At 43.6% G+C, this 16,672-nt stretch overlaps 1 protein-coding gene across 3 annotated transcripts in view; it reads right to left on the bottom strand.

Annotated features, from left to right (window-relative positions):
• DNAJC10 (DnaJ heat shock protein family (Hsp40) member C10) overlaps positions 1-13,085 on the bottom strand; it is a 47,362-nt gene extending 34,277 nt beyond the window's left edge. The window contains exons 1-6 of one of the 3 annotated variants that reach the window (XM_053270117.1): positions 12,903-13,085; positions 7,408-7,761; positions 5,975-6,140; positions 4,895-4,945; positions 3,533-3,615; positions 2,847-2,978 (exon numbers count right to left, since the gene is read on the bottom strand). In XM_053270117.1, the coding sequence (XP_053126092.1) occupies positions 2,847-2,978; positions 3,533-3,615; positions 4,895-4,945; positions 5,975-6,140; positions 7,408-7,608 (633 nt within the window). In that variant the 5' untranslated portion in view covers positions 7,609-7,761; positions 12,903-13,085. Of the gene's footprint in view, positions 1-2,846; positions 2,979-3,532; positions 3,616-4,894; positions 4,946-5,974; positions 6,141-7,407; positions 7,762-9,217; positions 9,238-12,496; positions 12,782-12,902 lie in introns of those variants that run through there. The other 2 variants (XM_053270109.1, XM_053270127.1) reach the window with 2 other exon arrangements.
• Between the last annotated feature and the right edge of the window lie 3,587 nt (positions 13,086-16,672).

The following is a 16,672-nucleotide window of genomic DNA, read 5'->3' as shown; positions in this document are numbered from 1 at the left end:
CTTCTTATCCAGATGACTGATCCAAGGGTTTAATTTTTTTATTCCAAACAATAAAACATATTAGATACCACTTCATAAACACAGACATATAAAACTACTTTCTACATATCTAACATACAAATATTCCTTTAAATTATGAGTCCGTGACTTAAACAACCTCTAATACATAACAGTGGAAAATTCTTATAAGCCTTAACTTATCTTTCAAAAATGAAGGAGAGGAACCCATATCTGCTGTTCTGTGTTTCTGATTGTCCCTCAGGAATATATACTCTCTTAGATTAAACATCTCTCTTAAGTTCTCTATTTTTGTTTAACTATTTTCTTAGAGTTGGAAAAGTTGTGTCTTGTCAATACCTTATTATCAAAATGTTTACTGTTATTAGCAAATTCCAAGTAATCTGAGAGTTCTTAAAAACACTTCTATCCAGATACCAGAGCAGAATTATTAGTGGCCACAGAAGAAAAGTAGGGCTATTCTCATGATCAGGCAAAATCTGGCTAGAAGAGCCTAGCCCGATTTTGCCTGATTGTGGGAGGCAGTTAACCCGCCTAAGTAGCCCGTCCCTAAAACCAGGTTTGCGGAGCGAGCGCTCCGCAAACCCAGTTTTTTAAATTGTGAGTAGCCGTGGTGCAGCTCTGCACCACGGGTACTCACGAGGAGACCCCCGGAGGGGAGGCGAAAAGCTGCCTCCCGGCTCCAGGGGTCTTGCCAGCATGCCCTGTTCGCTCACGCAGGGCATGTTGGAGCTTGCAGGGGCCGATCGGCCTCTGCTCCCCCCAGCCCCCCCGCCGGCTCTGTCACGGAGCCGGCAATCGTGTGGGCGGCTGATTCGGCCACCCAGGATCCCTCCCTGTTCATGTGTGGGGATCCCCGCACACCCTTCTAAACCGGGTCTCACTGATTGTGAGACCCGGCTCAGTATATCCTAAATCAGCCCTACAGTATATACAATTTTCTTCCAGACATTCTTCATCTGGAACAATGCTGTAAAAAAAACCAAAAACAAACAAACAAAAAAACACTTGCTTTTACACACACTTTTTGTACACATTTTTTTGTACTCTGCTTTTTTTGTACACACTTCCAGCACTTATGATTATTATCCCCATGCATCTTACTTAAGTAATATGCAAGATACAACAGATAATCTTATAGTTGTTCTCTTTTAATTTATTATTTTTTAGATTTTAACCCAAATTTTCTCTTTAAAAGACCAAAACAGCTTACAATTATCAGAACAAAACAACATACCCTCCGTCCCCGAATCAGAACAAATTACAAAATATAAAACAGCAGCATAGCAGCAGAATAATAAATGTTAAGAAATTCAGGCCACAGAGCTAAAAGCCTTGAAGAATAAACAGTGTTTTAACTTGGCATCTGAAAACAGCCAGGGAGAGAGCCAGCTGAATCTCCTTAGGGAGGGAATTCCAAGGGTAGAGTAGGAGGGTGCCACTGAGAACAAATTTCTCTAGTGGAGCTAGAGAGGAAGGTCTCCATTGCTGATGCCAAGGAACAGGCAATCCTTCAAACAACCTGGCCCCAGAGATTTTATGAATTTAAAAAAGTCCAAACAAGCACCTTGAGTTGAGCCTGGAAGTGAATGTCAGATTTTGTCTACAGTTGGTATACTGAACATGTTCTCCTCAACATGCCCTTATTGGGGTTCCTTTTAAGAAACTCTCCCATGTGCTTCCGAAAAGTGTGTCCTAAGACAGCAGACTAAACAGATATATTTGGTGGGGCTGCTGAGACATGGTCTGCTCTTCTGGAACAGTAACGAGAAATTATTCTTCTTTGGCCCTGTCTTCTCCAACCAGTGTACCCATCAAATGTGCAGCTGAGATCCAAATAGGGCAGTGGCCGACAGAGGGTCAGCTCTTGCTGCAATCCTTCCTGCTCCAGCTAGGGGAGAGGGGGCCTGTGTTCATCCTTCTCCTCGGCAGCCCCTCGGAGTGAGGAAGGTAATGAAGAAGATAGGGAGGGGTTCAGCTGGGGCCCCCCGGGTTCTTTGAATCAATCTGCTCAATTATAACTACACCCCTACTGCTCCTCACCATTATGAAACTTTCAGTTTAGGTCCCAGCAATCTTCATATTAAACTGCAGAAATCTGAGAATCTAAACATAAGACTAAATGCATCATTTTTAAAGTGTATCTCTCCTCCATGCCACATCTACCCAGCAGAAGCACAATAAGAATTCAAAAATTAAACTCCTGTCCACCATTGCTGCACCAGAATCCCAGTATTGTATTAACATTTATTTGCACACACTGGGCTGAATCCAGAGAAGCTAGAGTCTCTTGTGCCCCTGAAAAACAGTGCCTGAGGATCAAGGCCCCTCCAGAATGGTGTAGAACATTGTTTTGGGGAGCAACAGCAGAGGAGAGCATCAGCAGATATGGGGGGATGGTGAGAAATACCTTCTAGTCACACAAGACCCTCTGGACTTAAGCCACTAGCTACTAAGGATGTGCAAACAGGTTTGATGTCGAACAGGTTTGACATCAAACCTGTTCGGTTTGACGGTCCGATATCAAACCAATATGTTGGAGGCCGCCACGAAGGGGGTGAGGCCCGGAACGGGCTGAAGACTGCCTGAACCGGGCAATTTGGCACATAATGGGGCCAAACCTCTGGAGACCGCCCCCCCTGGCCTTGGAGAAGCACCCCCCTGGAGGGGGTGAGTAAAAATAAATAAATGTGCAAAGCCCCCCGCCCCACGAATTGAACTGGGGGGCTTTGAACAGGGCCAGCCAGTTTTGTGCATACCCCTACTAACTACTAGGACTCCAATACATGAACAAGAGGAAGCTAGATAAGGACTGTTCGCTTACTTACCATTCCAGTTCTAAAAACATACAGACTTGGGTAGCTATTAATTCCTTTGATTCTGCAAAGCATTCTGTTATCACCGCAATTTACAGCTCCAATGCGTATTAATCCATCCATTTCTTTAGCAAATTCTCTCCACTTAAAATTGAAAGATGGAAATAAAAAGAAAGAATTTGAGTTAGCTTTCTACCCAAATTTGATTATTTGTTGGATTGAGGATTCTTAAATACTTCTCCAGAAGGTAAATTTTGTACAATTTCACTAGTATAATCAAAAATCCCACCTTATATTCATGAGAAATAGGCTGAATATTGACTTGGCCCAGTACTCCCAGTACTGTGTGAGATCCCATTATCACCCCAACCCTGTGTTCTCAACATGCAAGCAAAATCTATGGTCCAGCTTCTTGAAAAGCCCAAGCAAAAGGGATGGAGGATGACAAGCTGGATGATAGCTGTAGCAACACTGCCAAAGCAGGAAGCTAGGGCTATGCACAGAATGATATAACAGTGACATAGCCCTGGATTGGTCCCCAGTGAGAAGATGGCACCACCTTCATGCAGCCATCCTCTCCTATGCAAGCGAGAAGTCTTTGCTTTCTCCCATAACCAGTCCCCACAGGATTCTATCTATAGCAGAGGGAGCCGTGATGTAAATTCAAAGGTAAAACGCATGCACTGACCCAGACCTACCGTTGGTGCCAAGTCATGACAATGTGAACATCGAGGGGAGTAGAAGTTTATAAACCACAATTCTCCTGAAGTCACAGCTGCATCTGTTTAAAGAAAAAGATCAAACTTATGCTGCGATTTTGCTATTCATCAATATCCTGTCAAATATAATTGGAGGAAAGGGGAGCACACTAATCAGCTATTAAGGCCCAATATAATATCTCTGTTTTGAGTGAGAAAAAGGCAACATGAATGCATCTTGAGGAGGACTGGTGCTTTAAATTGGAGTGCAGATTGCCTTTAAAATCACATTTTCAGAGGGCAAGCCATATTCCAATCACTATTAGACCAATGATCTAGTAGTAGTGGTACAAGAGAAAGAATAGCCAAAGTGCCATAACAGGGTCAGCAACTCTAAATCCCCACAACAGGATGCACTGCAGAAAGGCGCTCCCTGTGGCACTGAGCTCACTAGATGGTCTTAAGCATGCCACTCTCTCGTCTTCAGCCTCTCTACCTCATCTGCAGTATGCAGATACCAATACTCACTTGCCTTAAAACAGGGATGCAAGAATTGCAAGAAGAAATATGTTTTGTGACTAGTTTTCTTTCCTACAAGTTGAGTGTTATTATTTACACGAGTTCAGATGCTGCATATGATGGCTATAAAACTGCAGCAGTATCATGCCTGTAAACCATTCAACTACAAGCAATGGGGGAATCCTTATTATATGCACAGGCCTATTGTTATCTTGCTAAGTAAGCACATTACATTCTGTAAATACTCAAACATAAAAAAGAAGCTGCAAACACATACCAGAACTTGGTACCTGGGAGTTCCTTCCCTACAAGGATAACTAAGAGAGCAGAGCTTGATTTCCTCTAAATACACCAATGCAGAATTGTACTCTGGGCCTAGAACTCACACAGTGAAAACCTTTTTCTTCTGTCCAGGAGAGGGATCTCTACAGAAAAAGCCTACTCAAATGATATCTTGAGAGAAGTAGAACAACCAGTAAATAAAAATAAGTGGGTGCTGTTTGGATAACTCATTTCAGTAGGAGATTTTTGTGACCAGGTAGGGTACATTGAAGACTTAAAATTTCAAGATGAAAATTAAGAGAAGCAGCATGAGAAAGGGAAGTAATACTTTTCTTCTTGAAGGTGTTGTTAGCTTCCCATCATGGCTGAGAAGATTATTGTTCTACAGTTTTTATAGGGAATGACTCAGACCAATAAGAGTATCAACTATGTATTTACTTCAGTTGATGTTTTACAATGCACATAATCTAATCCCTGAAAAAAAATTACATAGTACAACACACTGCACTTTTAATAAATGAAAATAAATTTTCAGGAAACCATGTTACTTCAGTATCTTACCAAATTCTCCTTTGTCTAGAGTTATGATTTCAGGATCGTCATCATAAATACCTAGAAGAGAAACATCCACATCAGCATTTGAAAATTAAAAAATAAAATAAAATTGTGTGATATCATAATCAAAGCATCAGCTATCATTTCATAGTGCTGAGCAAGGCAAAAACTTAATATCTAATGTTTATTTTATTTATTTATTTAATGGATTTTTATACCACCCCAAACCAAAGTCTTGGAGTGGTTCACAATTATGTGAGTAATGGGAGTTTGGTAGCTTCAAGTTAACATTCAATGGTTATGTGGCAAAAAGAAAGAACCTGAGCAAAGAGGCACCTTTTGAAAGTGATTCTCCTCTTTATTTAGCAGGGGAGAGTAACTGACCTTATTCATTCCCAGCACAGCATCCCTCCAGTGGCTGTTGCTCATGTCTCTCGGGTTTCTTTTTTAGATTGTGAGCCCTTTGGGGACAGGGAGCCATTTTATTTGTTTATATCTATCTTTGGGAACTTCTGTTAAAAAGCGGTATATAAATATTTGTTGTATTCATATTCCTGCTGGATCCACAGATCCCATAGATGTGAACACCGTCCTAAGCAAGGATGTTCATGAGCTAGACAAAATATTCTTGCAGCCTGAGTACTGTTTATAGGATGCCAATTGGCCATCCATGGCTTAAAACATGAAAAAGAAAGCAAGTTCAATTGAGAAGGCCAGTTTTGGTTTCCCAATCTGGAAAGTTTGAAAAAGTTGTGTTAAAAAAAGATATCAACAAAAATCAATTAATGAGAAGGAACTGTTTAGGGAATAAGAACTAGAACCAGAACCGCAATCCTGACAGCAAACAGAATTTCATTTAACAGAAGAGTGTCCTGTTCCTAAGAATTGCAGAGTAATTAAGAAAGCCAAGTACACTCTCTTTACTGCTATTCACTGGTCACAAGTCAACACAGAGAAAATTGCTCTTATGTCCCTTTTGCTCTATCTAGTTTGTGCCCACTGTGTTCCCTTGAAGCTATTACATGAGTTCACTGTGCAGAGAACAGTACATGACAGCTCTGTTCCATTCACAAGCGTGCATCTTACCAAAATCATAGCGATAGTAGTGCCAGCTTTCATATCGCCCTCCTTGCTGGTGATCCTCCAGTCCTTTTTCACCATATTTATCATACTTCTTTCGCAGATCTTCATCTTTCAATACTTCATATGCTCTGTTTATTTTCAAGAAATTTTCATGTGCATCTGGATTGTTCTACAAGAGGAATGGCAGAGTTCATCTGATTACTTTTTATTTAACTATTTATATAAATTTGAGACTTCATCGCGATTAAAAACCATAGGGATTGGTTTTATGAGGAGTTGTCAGATACCTTCCTAGAACTGGGCTGATTTCATAACCACAAATGATGTTGATGTGCAGAAACCATCATCAGATATTAGGGATGTGCACGAAAATCTTCGGTGCCGACGGGGGTAGCACTTTAAGGGCGGGAGAGGGTGTACTCACCCCTCCCGCCGCATTCCCCCTGCCGGCGCGCTGTTGTTTGTAAGCCCCTCGGGGCGGCAGCGTTCCTCCCTGCCACCCCGTTTCCCCCATCGGCCGGAAGTGGCCGGAAATCATGCGCACGTGCGCCCGTGACTTCCGCCCACTTCCAGCCGACGGGGGAAACGGGGCAGCAGGGAGGAACGCTGCCACCCCGAGGGGCTTACAAACAACAGCGCGCCGGCGGGGGAAATGCGGCGGGAGGGGCGAGTACACCCTCCCCCGCACTTAAAGTGCTATCCCCATCGGTGTTTCGGCACCAAAACTGCCCCCAGCGCTGAAACATTTCGGAGGCCTTCATAATGGCCTCCGAAACGTTTCAGGCACAAGCCTATCAGATATGCAGCTTCAAGCCAAATCCCAGTACTGGAGCATAATGTAAGTTAAGAATGCCACTGTTCAGAGCAGACCTGCACAACCTGTTCCCCACCAAACCAAATGCAAGCCACCCGCCATACTACATTTTGGTGACTTTTGGTGAGAGTGTAAACCACCTGTTGTTGCTACCTGCCTGGTAGTACAAAAACAAATGGATTGCCAAGCAACCGGCAGGCTGCAACATATGGGTTGCTGGCTACATTACACTTGCTGGTCTACCATTATGTGATTTGAAGACGCTGGGTGCCATCCAGGCCTTTAACAGAGCAGTGCTCTATCCGTGGAAGCTTTTTGAAAGGTCTGGATGCCACCCACTGTTTATAAATATGCTTTCCCTGCCCCACCGCTCACATACACACACATGCAGGAGGAGAAAGAAGTGGCAATTAAAACAGAGTGGCACTCATTTTAAGAATTCACACATATGAAAAAAATGTTTAAACTATACTTTTGTAAAGAACCACCACTTTTTCACTTTTAAAAAATCACTATATGATGGTGTATTGTTTCAGAGATTTAAAAAATGCAGCTTCTAAAACACTTTCAAAAGCTATCTTTATTCTTAATTTGAAACCATTTCTTTCACAAGGCTACCTACCTGATTCTTATCAGGGTGCAACTTTAAGGCCAATTTTTTGAAAGCTTGTCTTATTTCTCTACTAGTTGCTTCTCTGGATATTCCAAGTAAACTATAGAAATCTTGATCAGGGCAAACCAAGGCTATAAGACATATTAAAACTAAACTCAATATTATTTTAAAGTTTCTCATGTATTTTCCTTTGGGTAATGAGCTCTCCATTTTGAGAGCTAGAGGTCCAGCAAAGTTCAGAGCAGCAAAGGTTTCACGATGCTGTAATCAAAAGATCTGTATAGATTTTTGAAGAGGCTTTCTGTAGAATATGTGCAGACATAATCCACAAATATTCATTGACATTTCTCAAAGAGTCAACATCTGTAAGGGGGAAAAAAAGGTTTTCAGATTTTTATGCAATACAGTAAACATAACGTACAAAATGCAAAGTATCAGCCACTACTCAGAATACACAATAAAATTCACTTTGCAAATAATCATATTTTTATTTCCCTGCATGAATTCAATGTCAGTAATTATTCCTTTTCTCTGCAAATGAGTCTTTTCTTTCTAACTTTATTCATTATTAAAATTTCCTCTTGCCTTTTATCCTAGACCATTACCATGAGCTCAGTCACTAGACCCATTACTATTAAAAAATCAGTCTTCTGCTGTTACTTTCTATGAAATATAGGTTGCTTCTGTGAAATCTCACCTACAAAGAAATAATCTCATTTTGGAAGATGAATTATTGTTATATTTCAGTCCAGAGATGAAATATGATGGGGGGGTTGGGGAGGGACATCCTCCAACCACTAGGCAATACTACCCAATTTGACATCTATTTTTTTAACCTAGTGCACCACACAAAATTAATTTGTTAATATAAAAAAGATCACATTTTTCTTTTCTTTTCTCTGCTGCACAAGGAAACAATGGATTTTTCCCCTTCTGGTGCTGGAGATAGTCAGATCCAAACCAATTGCACTGTGGGCTACCTTCAAATGGCTTGAAGCCATTTTTGCTTCCCTGTCTCAGGTCGCCCACAGTGCAACCTGAACTGTCTTGCACCTAGCTGAGGTTAATCTGATCCAGTCTGCATGAAGCCTTCTGCAATCCGCTTGAAGACTCTTATAAAACTGCAGACCTTTGGTGTCTGTCATTCCCAACTTTCTCTTCCCCTTTCTTGTTGATTTGCTAATTTGCTTAGCAGCCCAGCCTGAAGAAGAGTGCTGCAGAATTCAAAAGCTAATCATTACTTCATGAGGTCTTAATTGATCCTAATGACTAGTATACTTTAACTTTTAATTTGTTTCCTCTAAGGGACCAACATGACTACTTGTGATTTTTCTGTCCACCACCCCCATCCTTTGAAAACTTAATACTTTTACTTGTGGAAAGGCAATGGTGATATGAATGGATTATGTTGTTTATAAGCTACACAGAATTGATCACAGAGAAGACATACCGCCCTTTCCTGTCAAAATGGCAAAGGAGAAAGATCAGGGAGCAGTGGTTGGTAGGGCAGAAATCAGCAAAATATTTAACACTCATGGGAAACAACGATATGTAAGACAATAAGCACTGGCAAGAAGCCAAGTAGAATTAAAGTTGGCATGATAATGAAAGCTACCTTATAGCTACCTTATTTTAAAAGGAACAGAGAACAAGGACCTTAGGAAATAAAGGAGTTAGATGAGGCACATTATATTTAGCACAGGCCAACTAAGGTGCTAAGGTGAGCACTGATATAATCGGGATACTAAACACAAACATGGAGGTTGTGTAGGAAGGGACAGCATGAGAACATAAGGACATTAATTCTAACAGCACTTACTGTGTCTACCACCTGAAGATTTCCATGCTCAGACCCTGAGGAAATAATCCACTCGCACTTATATGGCAGAATAGCAGCCTTGTGTTTTGGTACTAACTGGAAGTACTCGACACATGTGCGTGCATTAGGTGAGCACGCACCTGATGTGTGCATGCATGAGCGTGACATGCGCAAGCACATCAAGTACTTCTGGTTACTTCCGGTAAAGGGGGCAACAGGGCGGCAGGGAAGTACACTGCCGCTCCTACTGACTTTTAGAAAACTGAGCGCCAGCGGGGGAAATGCGACGGGGGGGGGGGGAATGTGGCAGGGAGGGGAAGTGCAACCTCCCCCACCCTTAAAGACAGACACACACACCCCCAGCGTCGAACCTTCAAACCCAGCAGTGTTCGAACCTGTTCAGGGGCCCATAAAAGGGCCTCCAAACAGGTTCGTGCACATCCCTAGTTGATACAAGTAGCATCCTCATGATCCCCTCCAGGAGAGCTCAGGGATGTTGCTGGATTCACAATCGGTCCAGAATCTCCACAGGTAGTGTATTCACAGCTCATTGGGTAACCCTTCGTTTTTGAACTACAGTTTTGGAAGGGTATAAAAACTGAATAAATAAATAAATAAATCCCCATAATTCCAAGCCTTTGGCCATTGTGCCCAGGGATGATGGGAGCTGTAGTCCAAAAAATGGCCAAGGCTGCCACAGCCATTCTGATTCCAACTAGAATGCTGTCTTAGAATGCTAGATGTCTAGAATGCTAGAATGCTGTCTTAGACTACATCCACACCTACAAATGGATGTGTATGCTGTGGGGCATGCTTCACTTCCCTCTGCTCATGTAAAGGTACATATGTAGCCTCCTAGTCTGGTACAATTTCCCCAGTGCTCCAGGTGGTTTGTCCACTGATTTTACTTCTTTGTTTTCAGGCATCCAGCACAGATATCTATTTGTTTATTCAGTATTTTATCTTTTCATGCATTAAACTGTTCTGAATAGAAGTGGAACAATTTTTAGAACTGGCATACATGCCAGCCAATCAGTGCTGGGCAAATCAGGCTTCTGTTTCAAACAAGAAGAACATGTTTACCCAGAGTTTGCTCTGGAAGGGGAGAGTGTACACCTGTCAAAAATGCAGAGGGTGTGCTTCTGCAGAGAATTCATAGTTTCCAACTGAAAAAGTGCTGCCACTATCCAGAGAACTGGGCAGCCTCAGATACATTTGGTGGTGCTAGATTGTATAAATAATGCCTCCATGCAATCCAGGCTGTGAACCTGGTGGCCCCAAACTCTCATAAAGTGATCCCATGAGCCCTATCCACACATTATGTTCCATGCACACACAATCCATATAGAATGTATGTACATATTCACATATGTACATAGAGTTATCTAATTGGCACAGCGGGGAAATGCTTGATTAGCAAGCAGAAGGTGGCTGGATCAAATCCCTGCTTGTACTATATCGGGCAGCAGAGATATAGGAAGATGCTGAAAGGCATCATCTCATACTGCGTGGGAGGAGGCAATGGTAAACCCATCCTGTATTATACCAAAAAAACCCACAGGGCTTTGTGGGCGCCAGGAGTCAAAATTGACTCGACGTCACACTTTACATATTCACATATCGTGTTCAACACACATAAAGCCATACGCTTCCTATTAGTACTTGTATTTGAGATATCTGTACACAGGCTCACTTTTTAAATGAACACATGTACATTCAAGCACACAAAAATCATGTGCATGTGAACAGACACGTACAAAGCACACATAATACAGAATGTCTGAATAGGGTGATGAAGGCTACTACATGTTTGAGCCAGCCCATATTGAAAGACACATACATAGCAAGAAACTATGTACTACTATGTACTGCTACTACATGTTTGAGCCATATTGAAAGACACATACATAGCAGGAAAACATAAGATCATGCATTTTCCAAACGGCAGGAAAACACACATTATTTTAAAAATGCAAAACATCAGCCATCTCTCTGTTTGCTCTCTATGCCAACACTGAAAAGTGTTATTGTGCCTTTAATAGCAGGGCAACTGATACATTCAAAAGCTGAAATTAATCTCAGCATGGAGATAACAGTAAAGTACGGGAAAGTCTTGTCTGTTGACTCCTGTGGTTGTATAGCTGTTAGAGGCCACAAGTGCCCTACCAGAAACAACTGAGGTAGCTCCACAAGAGCCTGATGAAGTGTGGTTGCAGGAAATGAACATTCAGGATTGCACACAACTGGTCTTTGGGGGCAAGATAAAAGAATTGTGGTGAAAGCGGGGGAATGAGGGAAAGAGGCTTGCTCTAAAGCACACTGAAGTATGGTGGAACAAGAATTTACCAGAGAGGTAGAAAAGCAGAACATTAAGTGTGCCTGGGACAAGAGCACAATCAGTCTGAAGGTACACAAGGCAGCATTCTTGCTAGACCTAAGCAGGTCTGGGTCTGGCCACTGCCTGGATGGGAGACTACTGGAAAACCCCACCAGAGCCATCATGAGTTTCAGGGAAGAAAAATGGGATAAAAGCATAATAAAGTAAATCAAGAGTTCTTAACCTTGGGCCCCCAGATGTTGTTGGACTACAACTCCCATCATCCCCAGACATGGTCTTTGTGGCTGAGGATGATGGGAGTTGTAGTCCAACAACATCTGGGGGCCCAAGGTTAAGAAACCCTGAAGTAAACAACTACAGCTAGCATGGATGTTGAGGGTGGTTTGGTGGACCGTGGCTGCAGAGCTGTTTGGACTATAGAATCCTGTTTGATTTGATGCAAGCTGCACAAAAACGACAGGCATTTTCTATGCTGAAAAAAGAAGGCAGCTAGAGCGATCAGTGGAATTGCTCTTCTGCTAGAGGAAATCAGTTTTGTCGTGGGCTTCAAAGGAAAGCAAACGGCACCCTTGAGAAATGAGGGTAGCAGCCCACAGGCCTAGGCGAGGGAGGGACGAACGTTAGTTGAGGGGGGTGGCACTGTCGATATTAATAAGGGATTAACAAATAAGAGATTGAGGGTAAGTCAAGGATGTGTGCGTGGAAGAGAAGTCAGCGTGTGCCGCAGGAAGGAGCGGCTCAACTGGGACCGGAGGGACAGGTGCGGTCCCTGAAGTTATGGGGCAGACAAAGCAGCGGAGAGTGACGAGCAGCCACAAGCAGGATGTGGCCGACGGACGGAAGCAGGCGGGAAAGGCCTGCCTGCCTGCATGGGGGGGGGTGGGCGACCCTTCCTCTTCCTTCCTAGGCCGCGGGAGCTAAGGCAGCAGCCAGAGTCTTACCGGGTCCGCGCTGCCTCTGGAGTCCCTCCCGCCCGCCCGCCGATGTCACTGGAGCCGAGGAGGAGAAGGAGGAGCAGCCGCCGGGACTGGGCAGGCGCGCGCGGAGCAGCATGGGGTGGTGGCAGCAGCCGGGAGGAAAGAGAGACGGCGAGGATCCGGCTCCGAACCGGAGGCGGCGGGCGGGGCCGCGAGCTTGGGGAAAGCGGCGAAGGCTGACGTGGCTGCCGCTGCTGCAGCCCAGTCGCCCCGGGGAGATCTCAGCAGGCCGCCCGGGGTGGAGGCAACGCGGCTTGGGGCCAGCCCCCACCCCCCCTGTAGCTTGCTTCGTTACCATAGCATCTCACTCGCCTCTAAGCCCGGCCAAGGCTCCTAAAGCGCAAGTGGGTGGGCTGCTTTGCAGGCTTACTTGGAAGTCAAGACGGCCCACATCTTGCCTTGCTTGCAAAGTCAGCCTTCGTGGGGGGAACCATGCAGCGCCGGCCTGGCCTAGTCGTCATAGGTATGAGTGGAGTAGCACTGAAAGATTGGGTGGTTGGCGGCATTACTGCGATGCTGATGAAAGTTGGCAGGCATCTCTGAAGTGTGCGTCCCCCTTCTGCTTGTTTTTCGAGTCTAGCGGGTATATCATACGCATTTCGGGAAGAGTGTCTCGCACTTAGAAGGCTCGTCGTGGCTTTAAAAACAACAAATTTACTAGCTGAAGCTTGTCAAGTGAGACAGGTGGTAGAGATGGAGGTTTCTCGACCTGATCCCCCCAGCCCCTCTAATATCCATTCCACACAGGTGCTCATTACACCCAAAGAAGGAAAAGCTGACAACATTGCCAGATTGCCAGTTTGGAGTCCTCGCCGCAGAGTCTCAAGGCTGTGAGCTTTTCGGGCAGGGTTCTTGCAAGGAGAGAAGCTCCAACCTTCATTTCCTCCTGCGACCTTTCTGGTGTTTCTCCTACAGCACTAGTGTAAACCACTTTCTCTCAGAGCACTACAGCTGCTACTTTCCTTTTCACACCTCAGACAGCAGTAACTCCAAGCATATCCACTGCCCTTCTCTGGGCAAACTGCACATTATATTAAGCATCATTTAGCACTGCATGTCCTTTATACTGGAACAAGTAATAGTACATAGTTCATTGTTTTCCTCGCTGTGGAGAATCATATGACAAACAGGCAGGGGGGATGCTAGCTTGTAGGTTTTGCAAAACCCAGCGATGATATCTTCCTATGCTTAGCTCAGAAAGGCAGTTAGTACTCTGGGTGTGCAATCTGGACTTGCAGCACTCTGTGCTTACCCACAAGAGCTGCATAGGCACACAACGCACCATTTTAATTTACCTTGTATTTTTAATTATGTTTTTATCCCACCTTTCTTCCATTTTGGAACTTAAGGGAGTGTACATGGTGTTTTCAGGAAGTCTCCCATCCAGATCCAGGCTAGACCCGAGTCGCTTCCACAAGTTTGTTGCCTCATGCCTTCAAATGAGACCCTGGAGGCACATCAGTATGAACAACAAATAATGCTCATGGTGAGAAATGCTGAGGAATAGCAGTTTCTGGAAGATTCTTTTGGGTCAGGCACACCTTACTTTTAATATTGGACCAAAATTAATATATTGGCCTAGGTCGACGATCCTGACATACAGCATTTGTGGACAGGCATCTCTCTCGAAAAGCTACCCAACTGTTTTTGCTCTTCTTGATCCAATGAAGCAGATAGTAACTACTTTTGCTGCCTCTGGAGAAAACACCATATATCTGTCCCAGTACTTGTGAAATGTGTAAAGAAGGTCTAGGTTTGACATCTTGTTAGGACAATGGGTGTGGCTTGTGAGTAAGCATGGTTATAAATCAGCACTGCTTACCTGCAGGCAAAGGAATTGTTACTGCCACCACCACATTTTTGATTTTCGATTCAATCAGTTCCACCAATTTAGGTCCATCATTCATGCAAAAAGTGAGTCCAAGATTGCATATGGAAAATGTGCATTTTCTGGTTCTGAACAGCAGCAGAACTTGTGAAGACAGCCTGTGTCTACTGCCAATAATGAGATTGTCAGTAATGAAATGACAATGAGATTGTCAAATAATGAAATAGTGAGAAGTGACTCCAAGGGCTAAATGACATACTATGTTAAAAGTGTAGTTTATCATTCATTAATTCTTATTTGTAACTAGCAGCCTTGGTTGGAAGCAAGCAATTTTAGCCAGGACTGCAGTGCAGGGGGGCAGGGTTAACACCCCCACCCTACCTGAAGCCCCAGCACTGAACAGGCGTACTGCAAGGGCGGGGTATAAGTATTTTAAATAATAATGAAAAAGAATAATTTACAAAAATAACACCCTTAAAGGGTGCGTATGTTTTATATAATTTGTAGTTTTGCTTAGGTACCCTTTAGAAAGAGAGTGAAAAGTGCAGTCTTTTATGTTACAAAGTATCAGTGGTTGAACACCAGAGGGAGCTCTGCTCACATTTTCCAATAAAGATTTTTTAAAATTAAGTATCTAATGAATGTGTGTAGTTTCAACAAATGCATTGGATATGCTTGAGACATAGAAGAAAAGATACTCCCATCAGATTCTTATTTAAGTGGATTTTACATGTTTTTGTATTTGTAGACTGCTTAGTACAGGTTTATATGCAAAGGAGATTAATTCAATTACCATTATGCTGCAAATGCCAAATTGTAAGTCTAACTGGAACTGAAGAGCACAGTGGCGCAAGAGCTACAATATGGGTATGTCACTCCTGCAAAAATTAGATACAGAAAATGTTTTAGAGAATCATGGGAGCCCCTGATTATATGAAGCTGCCTTCTTCTGAGTCGGAGTATTGGTCCACCTAGCTGAGCGCTGTTTTCACTGATTGGCTGAGCATCTCCAAGGTTTCAGACAGGAGTATGAGATGCCAGGGTGGAACATGTATATACAAAACAGGTGATCAGCCACAGAGCTACAACTCCTCCCATTCTAATGCCTGTTTTCGAATTTGAAATGCTCTTGCTAAGATAACTGTGAACACATTGCACATGGGCTAAAATTGTCTGGAACCAGGGATCTCAAGGTATGAAGCATGTTCAGGGGCATGCCCAACTAGCTAGGTTGTGGCAATAGTTCTGCAGCTGCAGATTTGATAGCTTGGATCAAATCAATGTGTGAAATTCCTCCCTTCTTTCATTCCTATTTGTCCACTCTCTTCTCAATAACAGCCCTTCTGTCTCTCTGCCCTGTAACTGAGGCACTCTTACCCCTGGACTTTGGGGCCAAAGTCCAGGGCCTCCACACACCCTGTATAATGTTTCCCCTCAGCCTTTTTTCAGTTTGCCTCCCCTTTTTACTACTGTTTTCCCCCACAGGGATCTATCCATCTCCTCCATTTATTGTTCCTGCAAGCTCCCTTCACTTGCTTCCTTCAGCCATCCTGACTCTTGGCCTTCCTTCAACTCAGCTTCTAAACCGCAGTACTGCTGCATTTCCCTGTCCTCCACATGCTGTCTCATGGAGCACATTCTGAAGCATATTTGCTCGGGTATCATTGAGTTCAGGATTATCATTTTTATTCCCATTTTTATTCCTACAAGACACCCTCGCCCCCCGTTTCCTTCTTTCCTTAATTATCTGGCTTCTTGTTGTTGTTGTTGTTTTGCTCTGTCTTCCACTCCCGTTCATTTATCAGACTCTTGCTGCTCTATCTTCTCCTTACTCTGTCCCCTTCCTTTAAATATTCTGTCTTTGCTGCTTCCCTAACTCCTGGCTCAGCTTCCCACCCTACCAGCAATATTGCTATTATGCCTCCCTCAAGCCAATAGCACACATTTCCTGCCATTCGTGAGATTTCCCTAGCCAAATTGGCTGTTCGTGTCCACTATATTATCTCGCTGGCTATTATCCCCCACCCAACTAGGAATATTTGTGAACATTCTGTGGCATAGCAGCTCAGCCAGAACTGGCTGGGAGGCAGGCAGACTGGTACTAGCCAAGGGTTGGGGATTTGGGGTTTGTGTGTTTGGCCTTGTATAATATGGGTAAAAAGTGTGAGCCAGGAAAGCTAGCAGCTCCACATACATCTGAGAGGAGATACTAGCCATCACAACACCCCTACTCAACACATTGCAACTAATGAAGAAGCAACAGTTTGTGCTCAATAATTGTAGGTAGCCATGTTGATTCATTGGTAAAGAAG

This window comes from Hemicordylus capensis, chromosome 1 (genome assembly GCF_027244095.1).
Source record: "Hemicordylus capensis ecotype Gifberg chromosome 1, rHemCap1.1.pri, whole genome shotgun sequence".
Lineage (NCBI taxonomy): Eukaryota > Metazoa > Chordata > Lepidosauria > Squamata > Cordylidae > Hemicordylus > Hemicordylus capensis.
Note: the sequence above shows the minus strand (reverse complement) of the source record. Positions and strands in the feature narration are given on the sequence as shown.